This window comes from Lepeophtheirus salmonis, chromosome 9, assembly GCF_016086655.4.
Source record: "Lepeophtheirus salmonis chromosome 9, UVic_Lsal_1.4, whole genome shotgun sequence".
Taxonomy (NCBI): Eukaryota; Metazoa; Arthropoda; class Copepoda; order Siphonostomatoida; family Caligidae; genus Lepeophtheirus; species Lepeophtheirus salmonis.
Genome location: NC_052139.2, coordinates 21,577,019 through 21,604,899, shown reverse-complemented (window position 1 = coordinate 21,604,899; position 27,881 = coordinate 21,577,019). Strand labels below are relative to the sequence as shown.

At 31.2% G+C, this 27,881-nt stretch overlaps 1 protein-coding gene and 1 long non-coding RNA gene across 3 annotated transcripts; one reads left to right on the top strand and one right to left on the bottom strand.

Annotated features, from left to right (window-relative positions):
- Positions 1–521: 521 nt before the first annotated feature.
- Positions 522–27,557, top strand: LOC121124277 (putative sodium-coupled neutral amino acid transporter 11). 2 transcript variants are annotated; one of them, XM_040719438.2, is made up of 10 exons: positions 522–575; positions 6,057–6,135; positions 16,582–16,715; positions 16,781–17,007; positions 17,067–17,168; positions 19,453–19,526; positions 19,589–19,750; positions 24,492–24,766; positions 25,566–25,727; positions 27,379–27,557. In XM_040719438.2, exons 1-10 carry the CDS (start codon positions 537–539, stop codon positions 27,445–27,447), a joined length of 1,323 nt encoding a protein of 440 aa, XP_040575372.1. In that variant the 5' UTR covers positions 522–536; the 3' UTR covers positions 27,448–27,557. The 2 variants fall into 2 exon arrangements, with proteins under 2 accessions (XP_040575372.1, XP_040575371.1); XM_040719437.2 differs by lacking the exon at positions 522–575 and adding an exon at positions 5,705–5,953.
- On the bottom strand, positions 5,766–6,168 carry LOC121124278 (uncharacterized). The gene is made up of 2 exons (XR_005866262.1): positions 6,046–6,168; positions 5,766–5,992 (listed from the first exon to the last, which is right to left on the bottom strand). It is a non-coding gene; the product is annotated as an uncharacterized lncRNA (long non-coding RNA).
- Positions 27,558–27,881: the final 324 nt, after the last annotated feature.

Sequence of the window (27,881 nt, the reverse complement as noted above, 5' to 3'; positions counted from 1 at the left end):
CCCATCTCTATGAATAACTTATTATTTTGTAAATTTATCAAAAATACTAAATATTGTAGTAGAAATTACGTATCAAGTGAAACGATGGAATCGACAGTTGATAAAAAAAACAAAACAGTGATTGTTTTTTTTATTAGAAAGGTAACCGTTACATACGTTGATCTATAACCAATAATCCCATTTTCCATGATTCATAGACGGAACTATACTATTATAACTTATAAGTTAACTTCATATTTCCCTTGTCATTGATGACACCATTTAAGAGAGGATGAAGAATGGATAGGAATGGAATGAGATAATTACGTATTTTTTTAACAAAACGATTGATCCATTGTGAAGAATGATCATCCTTGATTTTGAATTTGAAAATAGTATTTAAAAGAAGTCATCAATACAAGTCATTTCCTGCCTGAGTGACTTTGGTATATAAATATAAACTACATTTAACCATACTACAAAAATAAAGGTATGACAAAAGCGTCACAAAAGTCGTTTTAAAAACTATTTAATCATAATGATAAAGGAGTTTGAGAATGGCTGAGCAATTACTTTCATCATCAAGTAATATTAAGGTAAGAATATCATTGAATCAGATATGTACAATTCTTAAAGGATCCCTTATGTTTGCATAAATACTAGTGTTAGACTCGATCCAAAAAATGGGGCTGGAACTGTCGAGTTCGTGTTCATTAGACAACCTTTTTACAATAACCTCCACAACAGTATGAATAAAATAATGAAATTATTGACTATCACTGACGTTGCTAACTTTCCTTTTTTATCATATATATTCCATGGTCGTTTGAAAGTCCATGCAAAGTCCAAGAGATTGTACTACTGGTGTATATCAAGGTTATGTTTAGTTAGTAGCATCTCGTGGAATAACAGACATTAACTTTCAGCCAGATAAGTCTATTTCTTTCAGTTTGGCATTCGTTTGAATCGAGGAATCGCCCAGAAAAATTATGACGAGTGTTTTTTTTGGATTCGCAAGGAATAATCCTTGTTGATTATCTAGAACAGGTTAAAACTATTATTGATCCATATTATGAATTGTTATTGGACCGTTTGAAAACTGAGCTGCAAGAAAAATTCCCACAATTAACCCAAAAAAAAATCCTTTTCCATCACGACTATGTACCAGCTAACACCTCAACAGTTGTGGTCGTAAAAGCAATGAAAATAGGGCTCCAAATCGAGATGCCCATAGTACTAACAATCTCACACACTTCACTTTTCTGTTATCCATGACCATATCATGTATTTTATCCTTACTTTCTGGAGTAGTAACCTTAACAGGGCGTCCAGAAAGTTAAGCGTTACTTGTCTCCATTGCCCATAGGACCACTCCCAAAATTTTAAATCAGTTATAACCTATTTTAATAGACGGCGCAGAGTCCCTATAATGTTTATCAAGCTTTTTCTTAGTCTCTTGAGGCGTTTCACCTTTCATAAAGTAATGTTTAAATAAGACACTATTTTTCGAAAATCACCCCACTTTCTCGGTTTAAACGAATGCCAAACATAAAGAAATAGACCGATCTGGCTCAAAATTGGCTTGTGTTCTTCCCAGGGATGCTACTAACTAAACATAACCTCGATACGCGCCAGTAGTGCCATCTCTTTGACTTTTCAAATGACCTTCGTATGTTGATCATCCAGTGAATGTTCGATTATTACATTGTCCTCATCCCCATTACTGCAAATCTATTTTTTAAAAGGTTATTATTGGTTGCAATTTGTGCAATTTGCTTACAGGGTTTGCAGTATAACTTGGACTCTCAAGCCTCCTGGCCTTCATGACATCCGCCAGAAGGTAGCGTGGTGTCCTTGTACATCTGGACATACCCAATTTGTCCTTCACGACCCTCTTGATGGTCCTAGCAGTAACAGAGAATTCGTTGGTAAGGCGATTCATCAATTTGGTGTGGAGAAGAAGATCAACAGCCTAGATAGGAACTCCAGATCCCTATTTAAATTGTGTCCTCTGCTTCCTTCTTTCCTAGAGAGGTATTTTCCATCATTTTTCATCTGGGCCACCTTGAAAAGCAGGCTCTTGGAGCACACCACAATGTCCATAAACCCCTCGACTTCAGCATCTAGGAGATCTGAGGTGTGCTGCCTTTTGGCATTTTGCTCACTCATCATGACGAGATGACGAAGTTTTTATTAACGTTTATTTATGTATAAAGGATGGCTGAACCAGAAGGCCAAAAATAATAACTAAACTTTTCTTATTAATTTTGAAAATGAACATTAATTCACAGCCCACGTTTTGCTGACCAACTCTGTATACAAGTTACACCTTGTATAAAATTGCAACGTTTACAGAACATATATATATTTAAAAACAGAACCTATTTACATACATAACATTACCGAATGGTCCATTAAAATATGAACACTAGGAATTTTCAAACTCAACAAGGTATAACTTATTAAATAACCATAGAATTGCAACCAAATTAATACTATAAATTGATGTCTGTCTGAGCTCTCTTAATAATTAATGTAGCCTCCCTTAGCTGAAATGATGGCTTCCAGGAGGTGGATGACGGTGGTAGATATTTTATTTTCAATAAGCAACCCAAAATTCTTCATCACAATTGGTGTTACCCTTCTAAAACTATCAAATAACCTCAACTAAAATTAAAGTGATTCTAGAATATTACTAGATTTAGTGTAAACAAATCTGTCGACGTAAAAAGAATCCCTGATCCTTGCTAAAAGATATGAAGGTATCTCACTTACAAATAAGTTTCTGTTATTTATGAACAAAGTTATTTTCTAGTAGGAGTTATTATGATAACTTTTGATAATTAACAGTATTTGATTATTTACTTTTATTATTTTGCTGGATTGAAGGTCATATCGTAGTTAAATATATTTGAGAGATGTGAAGGCACAACAAGTTTTTGGTTAATGATTGTGATATATATCCAACAATAATATAAATACTATTCCTAGGCTGTGTTGAAGATCCTCTTGAGGAAGTGGTATAGGTGGGAGATTTCCACATAATGTTTTCAATTTGATCTACTATCAGGGATTCGATTTTAGAAATTATTTTATTTTCAGCTTTGTATGGAATTTCTTGAAAGGCGTTGAATTGTGTCAAATAAATTCAGATGTGTTTATTTATATTTGAATAGTATCTTTTGGATATTTGTTAAATCAGAAGTTTTTCTCATATATGTATGTAAACATATTCAGTAAATTCTTTTTGTAGCTATGGGTATCACAGATTGATAAGAAGATGAAGAATTCACTTATAGTTTTTTTGTTTTTTTTTTATATAACTAGAGTCCTTTTGTTATTTTAGAGACAAAAATCTTTAATTGAGGGATGAAGTATACAAACTATTTCTTGGTAAAATTTTGTAAACTAACAATATAGCATTGTTATTCCATAGTTGTGAAGAATTGGGACTAACAACGGACTGATTTAGGGCCTTTTTTTTCATGTTTCTTTTCAGAAAAGGTTGCGTGATACAATACTAGTAACGATGTGCTCTGCACACGGTGAAAAAAATGGTATTCAAATTCGTACTTTTAACTAATGAACATATAACTATAACTTCAATGTTTTGAAACATGACTAATTTCTTTTATCGTTATCGGTACATAAAAAAAATTTCCTGAATAAAAAATTAAATGTAAAAAAATAAAAAGAAAGGTTATTTAATCAAATAATATAGTAACTTTCAAAAAATTGTGACTTTAATTCTTCCCTCCTAAAATTACATTTTTATTCTCTGTGCGTTCTATTTTAGTCCATTCAGATCATTGACCATTATTATTAAATTTTTATTGAGGTTGCGTGAATAAGTGAACTTAATTGATATATGTGTTATTTTTTTTTTGGTTCACGGTCATTTTGTGCTGAATAATTTTGTCCGTTCGAGACTTTATTGGATGACATATTTTATCTTATTTTTATGGTTCTATATTATATGAAGAGTCGATTTTTTTGTAAGGAAAAAAAAGAGTGTAAGATAAGTCGGGAGTGAGACCTATGGTACTACTGAATTAATACTCCTGTTAATATATTTTGGAAAGAGACTCTTATATAGACGAGAACTTTCTGCATTTAAAATGACATTAGTATGGAAATAATATTTATATTTACTAGGAATTTGCCATATTATTTATTCTATTACGAATGATTAAATTATGCACCAACTATACTAAGAATACGAAGATAAACTTGCTAATCTGCGAAAAACATACAATCATACAAACACCTACTATAATATTATAGTTTAGTAGACTATGATGTATGATGTTATATCGAATTATTTTATTAATACAAACCAAGACAAACTCGTAATCCTCTTCCTAATTCTGTTTTTTCATTCATATTCAATGTATACGTTCTCCCCTTTTTCCGCTAGTACAGTAATTAAATACCCTATCCCATGCGTTTTTATTAGCAAACGGACGGGCAAACTATATTATAGAAGATATATATTTTGTTTTATAACAATTTATATCAAAATATTAGGAATAATGCATACTTTAGAGGGATGAGTTTACACCACGAGGATTGATTAAATAAGGCACAAAGAAGAAGAAAGAGCAAACGCAACAACAGTTGCTCCTTTTCTATTTTATAAACTTAGTGTTTCCTTACAAAAATGTCAACTCTAATGATATGTTTGAACTTAACCTTTAATGTTTACTTTGAAACATTACTTTATTTCTATCAATGGCTTATTGATTTATATTACTTCAAGCCTCTATTGAGAACATGACTATGAGTAAACTGTTCTATTCAATGAGTCCTTTCTAAATAAACTCATGATTCCCGATCCGAGACTCCTTATTAACGCTATTGCTTCTTTATTTCTTCACTATTCTCTATTTCTCTTATCTTTTAGACCAATAGACATTCACAAAGTTTCGCTTATCCAGCTTATTTAACATCATATCAAACTTGTAATTATTTATAACCAATTATTTTGCCATAATATAAATACTTTAGAGATAGCTCCGCTAAATATTTAAAGTAGCTGATACACAACAGTAAAGACGACCGGTAAAGTTAGAACCTATAACATCAAAAAGTGCCCAAAATGTTTAAGAAAAATTTGCATAATCTGAAATCCACATTTTACTGATACTTTTTAGTATTTTAATCTGTAAAATGGGATATATTATTTTTTAAAACTACCCATTTTAATATTTTTTACACCATAAATTATTTAAAATAATGTATTCCGAAAAAGATATATGTAAATATATGTAAAATTTAATCTAAATGAGGCATATACTTGGTTTTTATTCCAGTCCTTTCAATACTGTAAAAATTTCAATAATCGGAACTTTTCTAATATTTCTTTAGCAACCTTTTAATTGCAAGTTCTGTATGTCATTGTTTAATATCTCATCCCGGAAGGTCTTGGGATCTCACTCAAGAACAATTCCCCATAAAATGAGAAACCCTTCTACGCACACTCACTTTTTCCGCAACAAAATGTGCAACCTTGGTGTTTCCAACATACTTGTGACGTTTCTCTCCTGTGTTCCACGTTGGCTAATCCTTGATATCATAAATAATATGATTTGGGAAAGATTTATCCAAGAACATAATAATATATTATAGTAATAATCTGTACAATACAATACAAAAAACAACTTCAGGATCACCTTTTTTATATTTTTAAAGATATTTATACATTGAACATACTTTTTGTGAGGATGTCTATATATATACGAGGGCCTTCACTCGAGTTATGCCTACCTTCAAGCTTAGCAGACACGTTGAAACATCCATTTTCTCTTTATTAGTTCTTACACATAATATACATCTGTTTAACAATAGTACCGATCTCTACAATAATAAAGACTCAATAGCAATAATAAACAACTATAAACAGTTGTTGTTTCATTTTGTTGACAATCAAACTATGTTCAAGGCATCTTCCACCGACTCCCAGAGCTCTCCATTGGTAATACAAATATATATTCTCATTCAGTGTTTATCTACTCTAAAATAATTACTTTCTGTGGTATTTATCTACACATTGTAAAATACATATACCTTTTCTCCAGAATGTCGCAAAACATGGAAGCTCCACTGTCAAGGTGTCATTCAACTATATTAACTCCATTTTAGGATCTGGGATCATAGGTAAGACACGAACAACTATTTATGTACTGTTAATATTTAGAACATATTTGTGACGAAATATTATAAGTATGTTATTCAAGCATGCCCAGCATAGGAATATTTTTATATATCTTTACTTATTAATTGGCTTCCATATGAAATTTATCTACTATATACATATTCACCTGTCTACGCGCGCATATTTACTCTCAATCCAAAGCTCCATAATATCCATACGTTTAAATAATAACTTCACAATATGAGACTAGTCCACATCAAAGCAAGCAAAAATGCTTTTGTTAAAATTACATTTGTATTCGTATACGAATTAGCGTCGATATTTATCAGCAAATTAATCTTAATAACCCTTTGGCTATGCCGCAAATTACACTTAAAGTTGCAAAAATGCATCATCACAATCACCATAATTTGATTTTGTTAGATTTTAATTGAAATGCCATATAAGGGCCAAAGGAAGTCTCATCAATCAAATGTGGGCTTTAAACTATTGCGCCGACTTATGATTATCTTAACTCATCCCAGAAATTAATAAATATTTTGTCAAAAAGTCAATCTGTATATCCAAAAGGAAAATTTTAGTAACGGCTCTGAGTGGAGGTACGTCATAAATGTAAATTGTTAACACAAAATCAACTTAGAATGATAATTCTCAAAATTGACTGTATATTAGATTTGTATTCTTCGAGGAATATTTGCCGATTAATATGAACAAATTATTCTTATTAATCCTTTGGGAGTGTAGCTAATTTTAATTTAAGTAGCCAAATGGATTGGTTTTATTTGAAAAGTGTACTTTCCAGGAATATAAAAGTCTCTTTAACCAAATAAAGGTTCCAATATATTGCAATAACTATCGGTTATCACAAATCATCCAAGTAATTTGAATAATAAATATATTTTTGACTCAAATATGTCTATGAAATATTAGGCTCAACATGAAGTCAAATAATAAATTGGGATTGTCACTTTTTCTAAATTTGCGTACAAGTTTGTTTTTATGTTTACGTATTACATATATACTATTTAGTGATGGGACGATTAAATAAAAATTATCGATTCAAGTGCAATCTTAGTAAAAAATTAGCGCTGCTAATTTAATATTTAAGATAATAGTTAAAAATACAATTTTGGCCTCAGGGGCGTCCATAAGATGATATTTTAGGGAGAAGGTGTGGACAAATAATTGTTTCTTAGAAAATAATTTAAAAAATTAAATTCCAAATATTTAATTTTTGAAAATAAATTTCAAATTTGATATTTAAAATTTTTTCGAAAATCCACAACTCTTCAAAAAGATTAAAATTCTCTACACCTATAGCTGTTTGAAAAGAAAAAAAAAATTTGGAAAAAAATTTAAAAAATTGAATTAAATTTCAATTTTTTTTTAATATTTAATATTATATATTTCAAAAATTCTGGAATTGGGGGGATAGGGCTATTTTTTTTTTCTCAACATTTGAAAGTACAAAAAAGTTAACTTTTGAAATTTATTGTGAAGTGTTATAGATTTTTAATTTTTCTTTTGAACATCTGTGGATTCTGAATTTTTTTTTATATATATTAAATATTTTATAAATAGCTGTGGATTCATAATTTTTTTTTTTTTAAATTTTTTATATTTGAAATCTAATTTTCAGAATTTTTTTCCTAAAAATTTCAAATTCTTTTTCAAAATGTTTTGAAAAACCAAGCCACCACCCCGTCAAAAAAAAAAATATTTGTTTATGTAATCCTGCAGAACCCCAAAAATACTTCTCTTTTCTATACCTTTTTAAATATAATTTTAGTTACACACACAACTGTGTTTAAAAATGAGTTCTGTCTAGACCAATAACTTAACAAATATATGTATAGATGGGTAGATAGACTGAACGACAAACAAATATAGATTAGAGGTGGAATAGGGATTGAAAATATATAGCTTCGGGCTAGATGCCACTTTTGGGCCGGCCCGCAAATTTTTGTATTAAAAACTGAGATTATATACATTATAACTAAACAAATATATACTCATTACCAGCATATTAAAAAAAATGAAACTGAAAATCAATATGGTAACCCTGACAATTTAAAGAGTGTTTTGAAGGAGATAAAGAACAATGCTCATGACGTTTCATTAGGGCAGCTATGACAAGAGAGGAAGGAGAAAGGGATATAAACAAGGACATTTGCTAACATTACTCAGATGTCGATCCCCCATTCTACTCTGAGTCCAACAAGGACTTACAATCATTACTGTTCAACAAACCCTCAGAATTTTATGGGTATGCACGAATGTTCAATCAGGTTTTGAATATAATTGCATCTATTTAGGAACAGAGGTTCACTACTCAGGAGTTAAATAATAATGACAACTGTAAAGGAAAAGAAAGGTCATTTTTCAGACTACCACTTCTATAAAAACGGTACAGCTAAAAAATTTACCGGATTTTCATCACTGCTCATTACTGTTTAAAAGATCTTACAGCGTTACTTGAGTACATAGATATTTCCTTAAATCTCGTTAGTTGTTTGGTATGTTCTTTCTTGGCATACCACCATAGTGTGAACGTATTCCCCTTTTTTATGTGATAATTATTGGAGCATATCTTACATTTCACTGTTTCATTAATCCCAGCAGTTCAATCTTTATTTTGAATAGAGACTTTTAGATGATGATGAGGATTCGCTCATATCTTCATCTCCAGACATTTCCGAAGAATTCTATATATACTTACTATTACATAGATGATTTTTTTTGCTAGTTTATGTCGTCCAGGACAGAATAAGAGTCCTAGAGATCCATTGTACTTTAATTTAAACTGACCTTCCTTTTTTTGTCTTTATAGTTATTCACAACTTTACAAGCTCTTACTTTAATTGTATCATGCAACTTTTCCAACGAAAAGAAACAAATAAAAGAGAGCCCAAATCAGGTGGTAGTTATTAACCAATTCTTTCCAAATATGAGATTTTTATTACTTAATAATTGTTGGAAGTTGCTCAATTCTTAAAAGGAGCAATTTCAAATTCAACCGATCAACGTTCAAAACGCTGAATTCGGAAAAAAGGGAGCATAGACACCGACAAATAACTTTTTGTGTGTGTGTTAGTGACGTTCACCGACCTATTTCAGGGTTCAACCAGTCAACAACTTTATTAATTTAAATAAGCAGACACACCCAGAGCTGACAACAAAAATACAGTTTACATTTTTGTGCGCATATGAGGTAACACCGTTATGAATGTCACAATATCATCTTAATTCTGTGAGTAATTACTTATATGACATTTATTGCTTATTTATTATTATTCAATAACATAAATGACGATTACGTAAAATGTTATATCTTTGACTTGGGAGAGTGAGTTAATAGATACAATAGAATGAACGGACTAATGTTTAATAATCTCATCAAATAATGATTAAATAACAATAAATTGTGGTGAATATAGCTTTCACATCTAATTATGAAAACGCTGAACAGGTGTTTGAAGTGGAGATCATGAGTCAGTATTCTGAAAACAAACATGGAAATCCTGACAATTTGAAATGTTTTTTGGGTGGAGAGCACCTGTCATTACGCTTTATTATATTAGCTAGGAAAGGAGTAAACACAAATGGCACTCTGTATATAGCAACAAGAGCGTTCGTAGGGTGTCTGCTGGAGGGGCTGTAGCCTCCCCCCCCCAAAAAAAATAATTAAGGAACTCTTATTTTTTACTAGAAAATTTAATATGTATTTTTTTTTCTGCAAAAATATTAATTTTGTGAAAACAGCTGTGGATTTTTTTTTTTTTTTGTGAATAGCTATTAATTTTTGAATTTTTTTTTGTGAATAGCTATGAGTTTTTGATTTTTTTTTCATAAATAGTAGTAGACTTTTGAAAATAAATTTTATAAAATTTTTCCAGTAATAGCCTTTTGAGGATGAATAGATATCTTTCGACACTGCCAATGAAAGAAACCCTTCTTCTCCGTTGAAAAACAATTATTAACGAGTTTTGAATGAGTGTTTCGAGTTCTTTTTAGCTATTTTTTTGACTCTTTAAGTCCTTTTAGAGCCCTTTCAACTAAGCCTTTTATATGCATATTGAGGGCAAGGCCTTTAGTGCACGTCATCCAACTACTGAGGCGCTCAAAGCCATTGCCAGCGATTGCAGGGACTTCCACGACAGAGGCTACACCTACAGCAGCTTGCAGGCCATCTGCTGCCGTCTGGAAGCCATCATGGATGCTAAGAGAGTCTATATTAATTATTAAGAGAGCTAAGACAGACATTCATTTATTGTATTAACTTTGTTGACATTAATATATTTTGTTAATTTTGTTGACATTAATATATTTTGTTAATTTTGTTGACATTATATTGTTAATTCATAAATTATATCCTGTTGAACTTTGAAACTCAAAGTGTTCAGATTTTAAAGGGTCACTCAGTATACCACGAAAGACTAAAGGTAATTTTTGAAACTATAATATAAATGATTTTGTCAAATGGCGAACTCCAAAAGAGGCAAATTATCGACTGGCAAAATGTTCACGGCAAAATTACCGGCCAAGGTAATTTACAAAAAAAATCAAATGGAATTTCAGAAATCCCTAATATTAAGATATTGTTCGGTAATATCAAATCCTTTCCGATAGGATTTTTAAGTGAAATAATAATGACAAAAACGGATCTCTTACATTTCGTTGTAATCGGATTGTAAAAAAGTCATCACATATGTATGTCAATTTATTTACAATTTAGATACAAATGAGACGTTATGAGTATGTGGGGATTCGAATCCATGTATCAATTATCAGATTTCCCAATTGAATAAAACTGTGTCATCGTTAAATCAATTTGTATAAACATCTGTTTTTTGCTCAGTTAAATTATTATTGCTTTTTATTTAAGAACATGGGCAACATGTCGATGATATATTTCATGATATGAATGGTGTTAGATCTTAAGGCAGATTATCTATTAAAATATAAAACTGGATCAGATTGCCAACTAGAAAAACTTTCTATATCATATTTTATACACCTCTAGTTATAACTGTAAAGATCAGTACTATTATTTTTATTAATTTAAAAAAGTGATATAGTCCTCAGGAGCCTCGGTTTTAAGGTTAACTGAACTTGATAGAAATTGGTCATTTGGTAACACTGATCATTGAAGATACTGAGACGTCATTATGTGAAAATTTTTAATAAAGAAGAGTGTATAAGTATTCATGTTACAAAGATAACTAAAAGAAGAAAGGGCTTAGTTTGTTAACAACATGCCTCACCAACTGAAATTAATTAAATTGATGATATCATTTTTTTTTTTTGGCTATTTTTAAGATTCAAAGCTTTTTTAACTGCTTTTTGTTTAAAATATGGATATATGATATTAATATATTTCCAAGCCTTTACTAAACAAATACAAAACAATTTTTAAAATGTATTAGTTATCTTTATAACTCTAGTTATCTTTGTTTAAAGTAGAAAACGGTTTTTTTTTCAGAGGCTCATAGCTCCAAAAAGGATAAATCCAGGAAGTGTAAAAATATCTCATTTGATAGATGAAAGCCTGAACTATAATTTAACAAAGCTTCCATTCAGAAAATCCTCTAAATTTTTTAATATTTTAGGGATACAGCTCATTCTTGAATTATCTTATAAGTTTAATTCATCTAATTATTAAAGGGCTATATAGGAAGACAAGAAGAGATGAAAAGGCTAGGAAATAGAGAGAAGAAAGGGATAGGAAAAAAAGTGGGGGATCTCAAACATTTTGTGGCATAAGTTGAAATAATTAATTAAATGTGAGCCTTCGTCACAGGGGAATGCACGATTTGTCAGATTTGTTAAACCATTGTCTTCAATTCAGATGAATTTCAGAAAATTTTCCATCGGAATCAGGACTATTGATCCTCCAAATTCATCATTTCTATCATATGATCAGAGATGCCCAATCAGAAAAGTAATTTTCCCCCATTAGTCCTAGCATCTCGCTTGAGTTCCATTATTGTCGAACGAGAATATTTTTGATCCATGATATATCAAATCATGGATAAGTTCTGTTTTATTTCTAATAGTAATACTTATTTAAGTGATTATTATTTACTGTTCCTGTAAGTAAAATAGTAGAGGTACTCATTTATGGGTGTGTTTTCGAAAAAAGTTGAAAATGAACATTGGCTCGATAAGAAAACTTGATATAGTCTTCCGAAAATACTACACATACGAAAGGGGAGAAAGAGATCGGAGAAAAAGTATTAAATAATGACTTCTTTATTAGGGGTACTAGCATACATTATCCAAATATACTTATAAGGGACCAAAAGGACTCATAAAATAGGTGCATACTCATAAAATAATAAAAGATCACCACAAGTAAGAGTTATAGGTAAAAATTGATTCAAAAGATTACCTACGTCAATTAAATATAAAAAAAAACACGACACATAACACTTCATTCGTGATTATTGACAAGATCTATAGCAAATTTTAGGTAAATTTAAGTATTAAAAGGTTCAATTATTCTCAAAAAACGAGTAATTTTTATTTTAAATTGTCATTTGCATCGAAATAAACCATGATGCAGTGCATTTTATCATTAAGGATATTAATTACATATCCATTTTTTGTATCATAAAATTATTTTAACTATGTTTCTTAACTAAATATTTATTCTTAGAGGTTCCACTTTTGGAAACATCTGCTTAATTGACAAGATATTCAAAATCCTTATTTAAATCCTTACGTATAAAAATCATATTATTAAAAAGAATATTAATATGAATAGTCATGCTTCTGGAACTATGCAAATATTTTTCTACGGTACTGAAACGTTGCAGAGCATGTTTTTTTTATACCTAGGAACAACTTTTAAAAAGTAACAGCTATTAACAAATTAAATATAATATAAAAATGATTACAATTCTAATGTATAGCAATGATTAATAAGATAGTATTTAGACTTTCTTGATGAATTTATTATATTTATGATGTATGTACTTAGTGTATGAACCCAACTATTGGACTGAGCAATAGAAAAATTTGTAATTACGTTTAAATCACACTACATTCAACAAAAAAATTATGTTTTTAATACCATAGCCTTTGTGACCTTTTTATGATTTGTTAACAGACAGTGACCATTTCAATTACTTTTTAACACATTAAACCAGAAATAAAATCCAAGTCATCCTCTTTGAAAATGTTATCTACAAAAAAATATATCATTTGGGTACATTTTTTTCCTTTTTTCTTGATGATGTATCAAGTAAATTATGAGTGAGTTTTAAATTGAACAAAGAGTGCATGGACGCCACATCCTTGCCAAATGTTCCTTTGCTCAAAAGATTAAAAAAAAAAAAAGAAATTGGTAATTAATCAACAAAACTAACTATAAATCTGGAACTGCAGATGAGGAGGTGGTCAGAATTTAGGAAGACATACGAGATAAAACTATTGAATTTGCAAAAGATAATCTTAAAAAATATAGCAATATAAAACTATTAATAACATTTCTTGGCGATGCGTGGAGTTAATTCTATGTCTCCTGGTGCAATGCACCATGTCTGTTGGCTTTCAAAAGTAATATATAGTCTCAATATTTAGATTATAATTCAAATGGACTCCAAAGGGAAGAACGAGGATTATGTGATGTTTGTGTTTTTATTGTAAGAGTAACTCGTGTCAATGCATCTCAGACCTCCTATTCTCCTTTGAACAATCACAGTCTAATCAAGTCCTTAATCGAATATTCTTCAATTAATATATATATATACAAATACAGTTCTTGCAAATTTTTCAAACATTTACGGGTTTAGTCGGAGGAATTCGTTCCACTAACTTTCTTCAATGATAAAGTAAGTATTACCAAAAAAAAAAAAAAAAAAAAAAAAAATACTTGGCTCTCTCGAAGTTAAGTACAGGAGGACAAAAAACTTAAACCAATAATTTTATACATTAAATTATTGGTGACTTTGTCAGCAAGAATTAATAAAAAATAAAAAAAAGTCAGGAAATTTTAGAACTGCCTGATAGTTTTTAGAAATTGACCCAGCACTTTGGAATGGTAGAGAAGAATAAATGAAGGAATCAGAAAAAGTTGCTTTGCTCCATGTATCCAATAATCTTGCTGAAAGAGTAGTGGCGCTCATCAAATAATATAGTGGGTTTAGAACAAATGACGAGTCTTAACTTCAATGTTTTCTCCAATTCGTGGATTTACAATGTAGGATCTACCCCAACACCAATTAGAAAATACTTAAAAGTCATTAGCATTTGTCTAAAACTTAAAGTAAGCAAATATAAATTATTTCTAATTATGATTTTTTTTAAAAACAATAATGGGTTGAAAATAAATTTACTTCAAAAATTTAACAATTTGAACTGAATAAATCTTGTGTTTAAATATGTTAATATATATAAAGTAAGTATTTTTTCTTTGTAGGTACCATCTTCTATTAAGTTGGTCTATATTTTTATTACTGGTTATATGTTTTAAAATTTAATCATTTTTGTCGATATTATTAGAAAATATATATTATTGTTAATTAAGTAGGCTCAATTTATTGTTTTTACAAAAAAGCTTTAATTTGAAGTATATGGACCCAAAAAACAAAAAAACGGCCATGGACCGAGATTCAACCCAAAGGACATCGTGAACGGGTTTGACGACTCTACAGTTCTGAAAATTTAAATTTTTAATGGTCTGGTTTTTTTTCCTTTTTGCTCTCACATTATGGATCGATTTTTTTGTATCATCGATTATGAGAGAGAATAAAAATAATCAATCCATCAACCGTCATTGATTTTTTCAAAAAAATATCATAAGTACAAGATATTATCTACTACAAATACTGTATACATATAATATATAAATTTAATCATTCCATTATACCATACAAGCAAATTAATTGTGGTATTCGTAATAAGTCGTATAAGCAATAAGAATTCCTTTTCTCGCACCTTGGTTTGTTTTATTATAAAGTGTACTTCTATGTTCTCCAAGAGTTAGAACCAAAGGAAGATAGAGGAAATCGACGGAAAATATTCTAACTTGATCACCTATCTCAAGAGATGCTCGAATTCAGAATTCTGAACTCCACGAGAGACGACGGGGTTAAAATTAATCAGAGCTATCTCTGTATTAACTTCGTATAACGTCATTGTACTTGAAAATAAATATGATGTCATATTACAAACAATTTATCTATACAATCAGTATACACCAATTTTTTTAGGGACCGAACTAGACACAATTTTTCCTGTGAACCGTTTTAAACCAGACCGATATCTTCCTTCTGACCCATCTAGACATAAGTTTTCTATGAAACCGGTCCAGAACGAACTCTTTTATTGGACCAAACTAGTTCTGTCCAGACCGATCTAGGATTTCTAGACCGAAACTCAACACTAAATGTCCATGTTAATTTTCTATTAATGAACTATGACCAAGACTACAGGGGTATTGGGCGGGGCATGCGTCCATCATATTTTGTAAGATTTATTTTTTTCTAAAGATAAAGTTATCCGGATTCTTTTATTCTAAGTGTAAAATGTAACTATGAGTGAGTGTTCTCGCATATCAAGAAGAGTTAAGCTGATGATTTAATAAGGGAGTTTTAATTGTAAGTCCTTGTTGAACTCACAGTAGAATTGAGGATCGACATTGGAGAGTCAATCCTGTCTGTGTGCAAGGTTTACAGAAAGAGGGATTTTTGTTTATTTTCTTTCTCTCACGATTCCTCCCAAACATTTTTCAAATCGTCTGGATTACTACGGTCCTTTTTGTTTTATTTTTATTTTTACATACTGGGAGATTATCGTAGTAATTCCGGCCTGTATTCTTGTTAGGTATTTATGGAGTGGTATGAATGATTATTTCCTCCTTCCACGGCTTCTTGAAGTCCATATACTCAAACGTCATGACAGCCAAACTTTTCTCCTCTCAATCTTTAAATTCTTTCAGTTTCTTTTATTTTTGTGAAACGATACCGCATATTTTATGAATATGTTCATGAAACAATGACGCTTTGCTCGGGAGTTATAAGTATGAGTTCTTGTAGGACTAACTAGGAGGGGAATTTAGGATCGACATTGGAGTATTTCCAGCCATATACAAGGAGTGGGTTAAAGTTTATTTTCTTCCTCATACGGTTGCTTGCAGCAGATCTTATAAAACGTCATGACAATTCTCTTTCTAAACATTCTTTCAATTGCCAGGATTATTACGTTTATTTTAGATTTATTTTATTTTCATTAATTATTGCCTATGCCCTTAAATATTCCCTTCTCTTCCCCTGCCATAGCTGCTTGTAGCTAATCTAATACAACACTCATAGCCAAACTTCTCTTCTTTCAAACATTTTTAAATTGTCAAATTTTCCATGTAAATTCTAGGTTTTTTTTTATTCATACAAAAAATGCTTACAATTTACAGCCTCTCTAACGTATTTATTTGTTTAACTTCACAGGGATTCCTTACGCAATACGACAGGCAGGATTGGGTGCTGGAATATTCCTAATCTTTCTCATAGGATGGATTATTGATTACTCCTTAATATTGATGATCAAAGGGGGATCCATGTCGGGTGCGAAGTCGTATCAGGTGATTTTTCTAACCATTTCCTTCTAGCTAAAAACCTCTATTTCAAAACAAAATACTCCTCCTAGGAATTGGTATATAACTCGTTAGGATCCGTTGGCTATTATATACTCACGGCCTTACAATTCATATTTCCATTAGTAGCTATGGTAAGCTACAATATCATTTTTGGAGATACGGTGACAAAAGTTATAGTGGGGATATTTGAATTACCCGAGGACTCCATTTGGAATTCCAGGGAGCTTTTGATATTTCTTGCCACAATTTTCTTAACATTACCCATATCACTGTATAGGTATGTTTGAATGCTGAATGTGTGTATTTAAAGGTACCTCTTTCATATTTTCATTATAGGAATATATCACGATTAGCCAAAATTAGTCTCATAAGTTTGCTTTTGATTGGATTTATTACGATCACGATCTACGTACAAATGAACTTTTACCATAAACACATGTAAGAACTCTATTTTCTTTTTTATTTCGATTGTAATATGAGACGTACGGATTTGTACGGATTTGATTGGTTTATTCTGTCATTATTTCATTTTCTAAATTATTACTACAATATTATAAGTATCAAATGATTGATTGAATGATTTGCATTCTATATATAATTACCCTCCCATCGATTCCTATACATTTTTGAAGGGTTGTTAAGGAGTCTTCAGGAGTTTGTTCATGACATTTGTGTTGGTCCTTATTTTTTCGATCTTGTCCAGTCTTAGGACCGGTCATATCGTTCCTAAAAATCGTCAGTCCTTTGATTTATGATTAAGTTCTGTTTTTGAGTTTTTTTTCGTGTTTTTCATAAATAAATCAACAAATATTTTTTTATATATTAAACAAGGATTTTTAATAAACTGTTTTTTAATGCTTTCAAACAAGCGCTGTACCTTAAAAAGAAAACAAGTTATGCATGGTTTTTGGTTTGATTTTTAGACAATCAAAACTCAATATTATTTCTTTTAAAATGCTGTATGTAAAATATTTAGCAATTAGGTATTGTTTTTTGTAGTCAAAGCTATAAGGATTCCTCAATTGATTTTCATTCCAAAATGAATACCAAAATATATTTAAAATAAGTGGAATAAAATAGGTAAATGTTTTATATACAAGAATAGACACTAGAAGGGCCTATATATGATCAAAACCTGATAGGATCTCAAATTGTAAACACTAAGTGGAAGTCAAATCTTGTCAAAATCTTCAAATTAAGGTATGGGATCGTTTTATTGTTATATAAATTTTGCATTGAGTTTGAAGTTTTCATATTTCATAATGTTTATAATCATTTTTAGTTTCGACGTGATACTAGGAGAGTGTATCTGCAGACAAGTAGTTCCAGACCTTTAACAGTCCATATGTAATTACCGGGTAGTCCATAAAAATTTGAACACTTAATAATTCAATAATTAATGAAGTACATATCATAAGCATTTTATTGAATACTAGCAGTAGCACAAGGCGTTACTCGGAGTTATTAGCCATTGACAAACTTAGAAACCTTGCTTTATTTATATGCCTAGAAGGTAACTCCTCAATAAAGCATTAGTGTTACCCTACATTTTCATATTCACATTGCACACTCACTCGTACCGGGTGGTCCATTAAAATCTAAACACTTACTAATTCAATAATTAATTAAGGTTGAGTGATTGAAATCATTGCATATTTCGATGTATCAACGAATAAACAATTAGTTACAATGCAAATTTGAGATCCCTAGCTTTCGTACTAGTCGAGAAAGTGATACTTGAACGTAATCGACGAACTTCTATTCGCGCACTCCAATAAGTTCGGCGTCCCAGGACAACCGTCTACGCCATCAGAAATTCTGAAACTTTGAGGAGGAAGAATGACTTTATCAAAAAGGCCAAATTAGACTTGCAGGAGTTAAAGAAAACAACCCTGCTCAAACCCTATTGTCCATGTGGGTCCATCCGAAAGATCTTGGGGTTTCGCGTCAGAATGTCCAGAGGGCTATCAAAAAAGTGAGTCAAAAGCGCTTTCTGAGGGTGAAGGGGCCACTTTTCACACGAGTAAGAAAATAAACCACTCTGCTCAGTTGTAAGACTCTTTTGAATGGTACTTTTGAGTTCTTTTGAACTCTTTCTTGACACTTTTGGCCCCCTACAGCCCTGATCCCAACCCCTCGACTACTCTTTTTTGGTGCATGCTGAGGGGAAGACCTCCAGGGGCTGTCATCCGAACTCCGAAGCCCTCAAAACCACTGTTAGCCAGGAGTGGGACTCCATGCCCAAGCATTAAATGAGCAGCGGGTGCTAGGCCTTCTGGCTCCTCCCAAAAGCCAACTTTGCCCTGCTAAGGTTGGCTACATTAATGATTAAGAGAGCTCAGACACACATCTATTTATAATACTAATTTTGTTGACATTCTACGGCTCATTAATAAATTATATCTTGCTAAAGTATAAAATTGAAATTGTTTAGATGATTTTAATGGACCACTCGGTATTATTCAATAATTAATTAGATGTGTTCGCACCAAAATAAAAGGTAATTCTAATTCACCCAATCAATGTTCAGAATACTGATTTAGGGAAGGAAGTAGAACTTTGACAGCTGTCAACAAAATGTATTATAAGTACAATACATTTAGTATTAAATAAAGAGTTAAACCTCGAGACATTTTGATTTATAAAACAAATTACAAGGCCTTAAATTTCATTAATCATTCAATCACTTTATTTATAATTATTTGCTACTTATTATTCATAGGAACATTAATGATGCCTTCTGGGTATTTATGAAGCCAGCTGGTATTCCTGAAGCAATAGGGATAATTACATTCGGTAAAATATATCGAACTTTTGTTTATTTAAACATATAAATGATATTATTGTTTTTTTTACAGGCATGATGTGTCATCACAATAGCTTTCTCCTCTACGAATCCCTCGATGAACCCTCAATCCCAAAATGGAAAAGTGTAACCCATGTATCCATCTTTGTATCTGTTCTGTGTATGATTTTACTTGGACTTGGTGGTTATTTCAGCTTTGGTTCTTCAGTTCAGGGTAATTATGTATATTAGTTATCATACATCAACAGGAGCGCCTATAGTTTAATATTTAAATAAGTGTTAAAAAATAGCAATTTAATATAAATTTATGAAAATTATTATTAATAAAATAAATCCCCTTCATTTATTTAATGAAAATAATATTTAAAATTTAATGAAGCTAGGTGATTCCTCTGTTCGGCAAGCTTTTTTCCAGGTCGAGTAATCCTAGGGAAAACTTTGGAATGCCGAATTTAGCAAGAGTGAGCTTTCCTAGATCCCTGATTCCCCTTAAATAACAATATGTGTTTGTTGAAGTTCAGTTTGTGTTCCATTTGTTTTTTCTGGGGGTTCGAGCATTTTTTATCATATATTATTTTATTTTAACATTTATAAGATTTATGTTACAAAATTACAGGGTGCAGTTTTACAATTAAGCATTTTCGAAAATTGGGCATAAACCTTATTATTCCTTAAATACGTTGAGATATTTACAAATCCATTTATTTGAAAACGTAGGGGCCCTCCATGAACCTAATCATGCAATTCAAACAACCTCAGCCTCAACCACAGACTCCAACCTGGCGTGGAACCAGCTACACGCCTTGATTAGGTGATCTTTATTCATATTATTCACAGCCTCAATAATGAAGGCTCTCAGAGAAGCTCTCTCTCCAAGACGCCCCACACGAAATAATCCAAAGGATTGCAGTCCGGGGAGTTGAGGAGCCACATTTTCTGGACCAGAACATTTCCAAACTGCCCGAAAGCCAATTTTGTACCTAGATCGATCTGAATTTTTTCTGGATGGTGTTTCCATCCCTCCATACTCCTTGAACACTTTTGTGACAGTGTACACGGTGGCAGAGGACAATTTGACAAAGTCAATGATCTCTTTGGGCGCACGTCCTGCACGAGGGGTGACAATGATCGCTGCACTACGGTCGTACTCGGAGGACATTTTCGACGCTTTGTAAAAATAACTTATACAAAATTGTCTGCTAAATCTGTTAAACTGGCTTTTAAAACTTTACGACTAAAGGTTCCCAAGAAAAATCGATTTACAAAAATTTCTTATTGGAAAACCGCACCCTGTATACATATATATAATAATAATAATTTTTTTTTGGGGGGGAGGGGAGAGGGACTTAGTTTTACGAATTTTTAAACAAAATCCAAAAATTAAAACTTCAAAAATCCATGGCTATTCACAAAAATATAGAAATTATTTAGAAAGAACTTTGAAATATTAAATTTTTGAAAATAATTTCAAAAATCCATAACTATGTACAAAAATTATTTTTTTTAGAAACAAATTTCAAAGATGTTCACAAAAAATTTCAGAACTGGAAATTCAAATATTAAATTTAAAAAAAAAAATTTCAAATATTAAATTTTTTTGCAAAAATTCAAAAGTTCATACCTCTTTTTGAAGCATTAAATTTTTTGAAAAAAAAAAAAAAAGAAACACAGAAATCTATAGTAATTCATAAAAATTTATAAACAAATAACTTTATTTTCGCATTAAACTTTTTGTCCAACGTCCTTGATTAATTACACAAGTATGCAAAAAAAAAAGTCGGAAGCAATTGTTTTTATATCAAAGGAGTTTGTAAAGCGTAAATAATTAGGTTTTTCCTTTATCAAAGGGTATTTGGTTCGAAGAGGTCTATTTCAGATGAGATATTGATTTGATTTGATTATTATGGAACATAATTTTCTCGGAGCTAAATGTAGAATTTTTTTAAATTATCTAATGATGAATTATACTTATAAGTAAAAATATATAAAAAAATTAAATATATAAATAAATTAATTGCTATACATTAGACTCGGTATTTCCATGAGTAATTAGGCGTCGGCTAAATGACAAATTTTGCTTAAGTAAAGTTGAAGATAACTCCCCAAGAATTCTTCGCTATTATTCTCTATTTATCATGAGCATACCTACACGTAACTACTCAATACTTATATCAATAGGGCATGAGCAAAGGAAAAAATATATACTGGGTAAAGAAGGTTGAGTGATTGAAATTAATTCATTTTTCGATTTATTAAAGAATGAACAAGTAGTTAAAAAACAAAACATACCTAATATTCCTAACTTACGTAAAAGTCGATAAAATGACACTTGGACGTGATCGACGAAATTCTATTTGCGCACTCGAAGAAGTCGAGCGTCTCCAGGACACCTGTCTACGTCGTCAGCAAGTCTGAATCATTGGAGAGGAAGAAGGACTTTCTCAAAAAGGCCAAACTTGTCCTGAAATAGTTAAATAAAACAGCCCATGCAAGAGATCTTGGGGCTTCACAACAGACCGTTTAGAGAGCTTTCAAAAAAGTGGGTAGAAAGAACTTACTGAAATTTTATTTATAAGTTCTAATAATAATAATAAAGAAATATCGGTTAATGTGTTAGCCATTTTCGCCAATCATTCGATCGATACAGACCCTAAAGGATTTGCAGGATTTGCCCACTTCCACGGCGGAGACTTTGTTTCAGTACTTGATGAAGGAGGTCTTCAATGATGAGTCGATGATGTCGTCCGAATTGATAGATATCTTTTCTAACTCCTCTAAAGAAGTTATCCACGGGATTCATATCGGCAGAGTTAAAGAGCCAGGTATAGGGGTCCAAAAATGGCACCTTCTCTACTTTCGACAAGTTTTTGGTCTTGTAGTCAATATGAGAGAGGTTAAGTCTTGTTGAAACAGGAATTAGACACCATTGGGCTCAGCTTTCATCCAAAGTATAAATTGGTCAGAAAGGGGTTCAAGGTACCTGTTCCCACCCAATTTATCTCAAAGAAGCGGGGAGACTGACTCTGGCGTTTATTCCAATGAACCAAAGAATCATGATGCTCCCCGGAAACTTTATTTTAAAGACGTGGGTGACATTATCTCTCTCCTTGCCCAACCATCTGTCTTTCTGGATGTTGTGAGATCTGTTGACAGTCCATTGTTTCTCATCCGAATAAAAGATTATTCAGTTACAATTGGACTTCAAATCTTTCAGCAATTCTCTTCCGTGGGCAGTCCATGTTGCCTTCTTTTTGCCTGTAAGGATATACCTTTTGCATAGGTGGATGACTTCATCCTCCGGTCAGTGTTCATGGTACTAGAGATTTTTGCAAGGCTTACCTGTTTTTTTTTTTGTTTTTTTTTGCGAGAACGTTAATTGGAGTCCCAGGAGATGCCTTTATGGACCGTTTCACACCTACGAGGAATAGGGGAGTGCGTTTTTATCACTTCTTAAACGATTCCTTCTCCTTCCTATGGTTCTATACGTCGTAGACTTTTTGGATACCAAAGCCTATAATCATTATTTGATATATATTATTTTACCGCCACACGATGTCACCCTCTGAAGCCTTATTTACAAACTAATATGAGTAAACAACGCTCATGTCTTATTCATTCTGAGTATTCCGTCATTCAGAGTGAAAGAATAATTGTGATTCGTACTCCTGCGAACATGGTATCTTAAGGATAGCCAATGAAAAGTTAAAAAGATTTTATTTATATTTAGTTTTCTTATGTTAAAAGTTTAAACTAAAATGATCCATTATAAAAATATAATAAGTAAATTTCTATTGTAAAACCTCTTTGTATACAACCTTTTTTGTTGTTTTCTGTTCATTTGACGCAAATATAATATTAATTTAGGTACATTTAAATGTTTTTTTCAAATGATTGACCTTGTGATGTATTTATTTTCATTGTCAATGCTAATTTAATTGTGAAATTTTCTTATAAGTGAAAATGGAAACTCATCCCGACTGATGTTCCTTCTTCACTTTGTAATAGAATAATGTTTAGTTATACTTAATCAGTGCAACTCCATCCAAGCAATTAAACAATCATGAAAAATAAAGTGCATTTTCTCTTTGCTTGTGTCCATCTTTGATGCTCCGTTAAACTATACTGAGTCAAGCAATAAAAAAAAATTGTCTTGGAAGTACCTTGAATGACAAATTTTATATTTATAATCCCATCTAGCTTAACCCCATTGGACTTATTCAACAAGAGATCCAGATTACTAAATATATTTATCAGGAAAATAATATATTTATTTTTACTAGACCTATTATGTAAATGCTATACATTAGGGATCACTGTATACAGTGCACCTTGTATACACGTTCGATTTTATATGCACATGCCTGCAATAGTTTATTAATACGCCTTTGTCGTTATTTCTTAGATCTAAATTACGTTTATTAACATAGATTAAACCAATCTTTAATTGATATCTGCTTTTAAAAAAATAAAATCAATATTTAAAAAAAAAAATAACTAGAACCAAATATTATTGTGTAAATAAAACCCCTTTTATCCATACTTAAAAATAAACTTAATTTGGGACAAAACCAATTAAAAAACCGAGGTGATATTCCTTTTCAAACAAAACCAATGAAATAGAAAGGTTTTTTAATTTTAATGAAAATTTTCCCAAGATAAGTTGATATTAAATTCATTATTTTTATATATTTAAAATCAATATAGAATTTGCCAGAGAATAAGCTGATGTTTAAATGGATTACTGATTTTTCCCTTTTAAAAGTCGTTTTTAACCTATAAAAAGAGTAAAAATACTCAAAAAGTTAAATAAAAAATCAGATTCAATACGAAAAAAACTAAATGTATATAAAATGTAAGTTGTCATTTCAAAGATTTTTGAAGAAGTATAATTTTGTTGTATAATATAATTTGTCTCCTTCTTAAATTATGTTTTAATATACTTCTTATTATTTCAGGGGATCTCTTTAATAACTACTGCTGGGATGATCATCTAATCAATGCGTCGAGAACCCTCTTCTGTATTGCTATAATGTTCACGTATCCAATCGAGTGCTTTGTGTGTCGCGAAGTACTTTTAACAGTCATTTTTGGAAGTACATATGACGTGGTTCAGAATATGGATTCAAAGAAATCAATTATGTATCACATTGGGATCACTGTTCTTATTGTGACATTGACTTATCTTATATCCTTAGTAACAAATTGCCTTGGAGTTGTTTTGGCATTAAATGTACATATATACATCCATAGACTTGTAAATTTTAAGTATTTTTGTTATGTTACCCCCCCAAAAAAAAAAAAAAATGAAATGGTAACCCTGACAATTTTGAAGAATTTTTTTGCCTTGTGGGCCGGTGTACTGTTTTGTTGGAAGGTGTAATGTCTTTCTTGGGTTACTCAATCATTCCATGAATGTAAATTAAAAGTTCAAAAGCACAACCAGTACAATAAAATAGCTGTTTCTGCACAAGGTCCCCGGCCTGCCAAATCTTTCTGCGCCGCATGACCAAGGTTATCAAGAAAGGGATTTTTATTAGGAATAATTGAATGCCATGAAATGTAACTTTCAAATATCTTAAAAAATATGGTTCTAGACCATTTAGTTTGTTCGTGATACACTTACAAAAATTAAATCCCAATTTATCTGAACCACCCTGTACCTTGAGTCCAACAACACTTCGACTTGCACTTATGACTCCACAGTTTTATTCTTCCTCATTCATAAGCGCACTCACTAGTTAATTCTTTATTCTTAGATATTCTCACTTGAATATTAAGGAGTAATGGTCAGCGTTGCCGGTATGCTAAAAAAAAACAACCCAAAAATCAATGTTGTCACTTTACATTTCTTCCATACTCATATTTTTTCCTCCTTAGTAATAGTCACAGCTTTGTTAAATAAAAAACAGAGCTTTGATTGCCAAATAGAAAATAGACAGCAGGCTAAAAAAATGCTTATAACTTACAGCTCTATACGAGTACATGGACAATTTGTACCATTTAATTTGTATATATTTTTGTCTTTTTAGGGTATCCTGGCAGCCATTCCTCTTGCTTTTATTTTCCCGGCTATTTGTTATCTGAAACTGAATGGAGATAATCTCACCAAAGTACAAAAATTTCCCTCTGTCTTTTTAGTGATTTTTGGAATATCTGTTGCCATCATTGGGATTGCAGTATTGATCAGTTTTGTAAGTTATTTTTTGCTTTGTTCATACAAGGAATACTCCATACACGGAACTCGCACTTCTCTTCCCTCCGTCTATTTTTTGACCAACTAAATGCTAATTTTTCTTTTTGAAAAATAACTCCGAAATGAAAGAGGAATTGAATTGAAACAATCGTGTAATGAATACAAAAATTTGATGGTTGATATATTTGGCGTGCATTCATTTGAGTAACGTCAGCGAGTGTCATCTTAGTAATATCCATTTTTAGTAAGTGTTGATTTGGGCATGCTTCTTTTCAGCCTCATTCATTTCAGGGACATTTTCATATAGTGAACCAAGAGTGAGGACTGTCTATGGTTTATTTTGTGTTCTAAAAAAGTACAATATTTATTCTAAACAAGTCATAGTTGAGCATCCAAAAATGTATGTCCCAACTTCCTTCTAGCCTTTTCCTAAAAAGAACAAAAAATCCATATAGTTTTGTACACTCATCCCCCCCACAGAAGCTAACGGAGTCGAGATGAAATCCAAGAAGAACCTTTGTTCCTCCAGGTATTTCTTCCATTTGATTTACAACACCCCTGTGGTGAGTGGTGACTCTTAATAGTGAAGGCATTCATCTTGTATTGTTTAATACTTGAAGTGATCCTAAAATGAACATCGCTGAGCAAAAGCTCGCCAAAATAAATAATTGCTCAAATGAAGGCTTCTAAGATGAGGGGACACAGATATACTTATATGATGTTATCAGGACAATAATTTACAATAGTTATAATAGGTATACTTAAAAAAATCGATTATTTTTCCAATATATGACTTTAATAATATGAATCTCGCATTATATAAGTGCGATCGATTTACACTAGATGTTGTTAGAAAGATAAGTTTTTGAACTTAAAAGTTTTTAATTAGTTTTGTCATTGTTTGAATCAATATTGTTTCATCTGAAGGATAAACATTTATATTATATTATAATGAAAGTAACAGGAACTAATATAATTCCCAAGGCCGATTCAAATTCTTTAATATTTTATATAATAATTGAAAAATAATCTTTTGATATAAATTTCTAAGAATGGCAATTGATAAATTTAATCGCCTTCCTTTATTTAATCTAAATAATATTTCCCCGGCGAGCCTTTTCTACGGCAAACTTTTCGTAGTGACTGATATACAATGGTGATGTCACGTGAAAACAATCGATTAATTTCATAGAAATATTACCTTTATTTACAAAAGTTGTGGTGGGAATTATCCTTAGCCCCTCAGGTTCGGGCACCCCTCCTGCTGAATTTCGGTCTGTAAATCCTAGACTCTTACAAGAGTGGTATAGTTTTTACAGGAGCAAATAAAACTAGTCTGGTTTATTGAAGTAATTGACCTCATTTGAAATTTGAACAACACCAATTCCTTTTATTTATTGGTTCCATTTTTGCCCCCCCTCCCGTAGTTTTAATATTAATGAAAAAAGGGGTTTCATTGCTATAAAACTTGGGTGTTTAGACTCTCCAAATGGGTGACATCAGTAATGTTAATGCTACGTGTAAGTGCTTTAGAGAAAAAATAGACTAAAGTTGATCAAAAAAATGGAAGAAAAATAGTGCACGCTCCATGTATAACGTATTCTTTGGTTTATCATACCGACTGATTAATCAATCATTGTGTTTTATAGGGACCGGAGACTTGTGATCATTCGTTTTACAGGGACTATTGTAGTGTAATCCACAAGGAGATAACATAAGTTAATTTGTTAAATATTTTTATAAAAGAAATTATATTTATAAGTACATAATTATAACATTGTAAGTCAAATATCCTTAAATATTTATAATATAAAAAAAAAATACTGAACTGCTTGAATGGATTTAAAATAATGTTAAGTTATAAATTTTTTATTAACTGATTTTTTGTCGGTTCCAAAGAAACATGTAATTTGTAACTACGTTAATCAATATGAATGTACCAAGATTATCAACTATGAAAATTTAGTATAGAATGGACATCTTAAAAAATCAACAGAAAATCAAGATGGATACCATGACAATTTGAAGAGTATTTTTGAGGAGATAAAGAATAATGCTCATGACGTTTCATTAGGCCAGCTGTGACAGGGGAGGAAGAAGAAAAGGATATAAACAATGACAATATAAGCTGATATTACTCCATTGTCGATCC

What these genes read in the sequence shown, in the direction of transcription:
- LOC121124277 (XM_040719437.2), top strand. Translation starts at nt 5,738, where the DNA reads ATGCCTACCTTCAAGCTTAGCAGACACGTTGAAACATCCATTTTCTCT. An exon ending in TTTAGGATCTGGGATCATAG is followed by an intron (nt 6,136 to 16,581) that starts GTAAGACACGAA and finishes TTAACTTCACAG; the next exon opens with GGATTCCTTACGCAATACGA. An exon ending in AACTTTTACCATAAACACAT is followed by an intron (nt 17,169 to 19,452) that starts GTAAGAACTCTA and finishes TATTATTCATAG; the next exon opens with GAACATTAATGATGCCTTCT.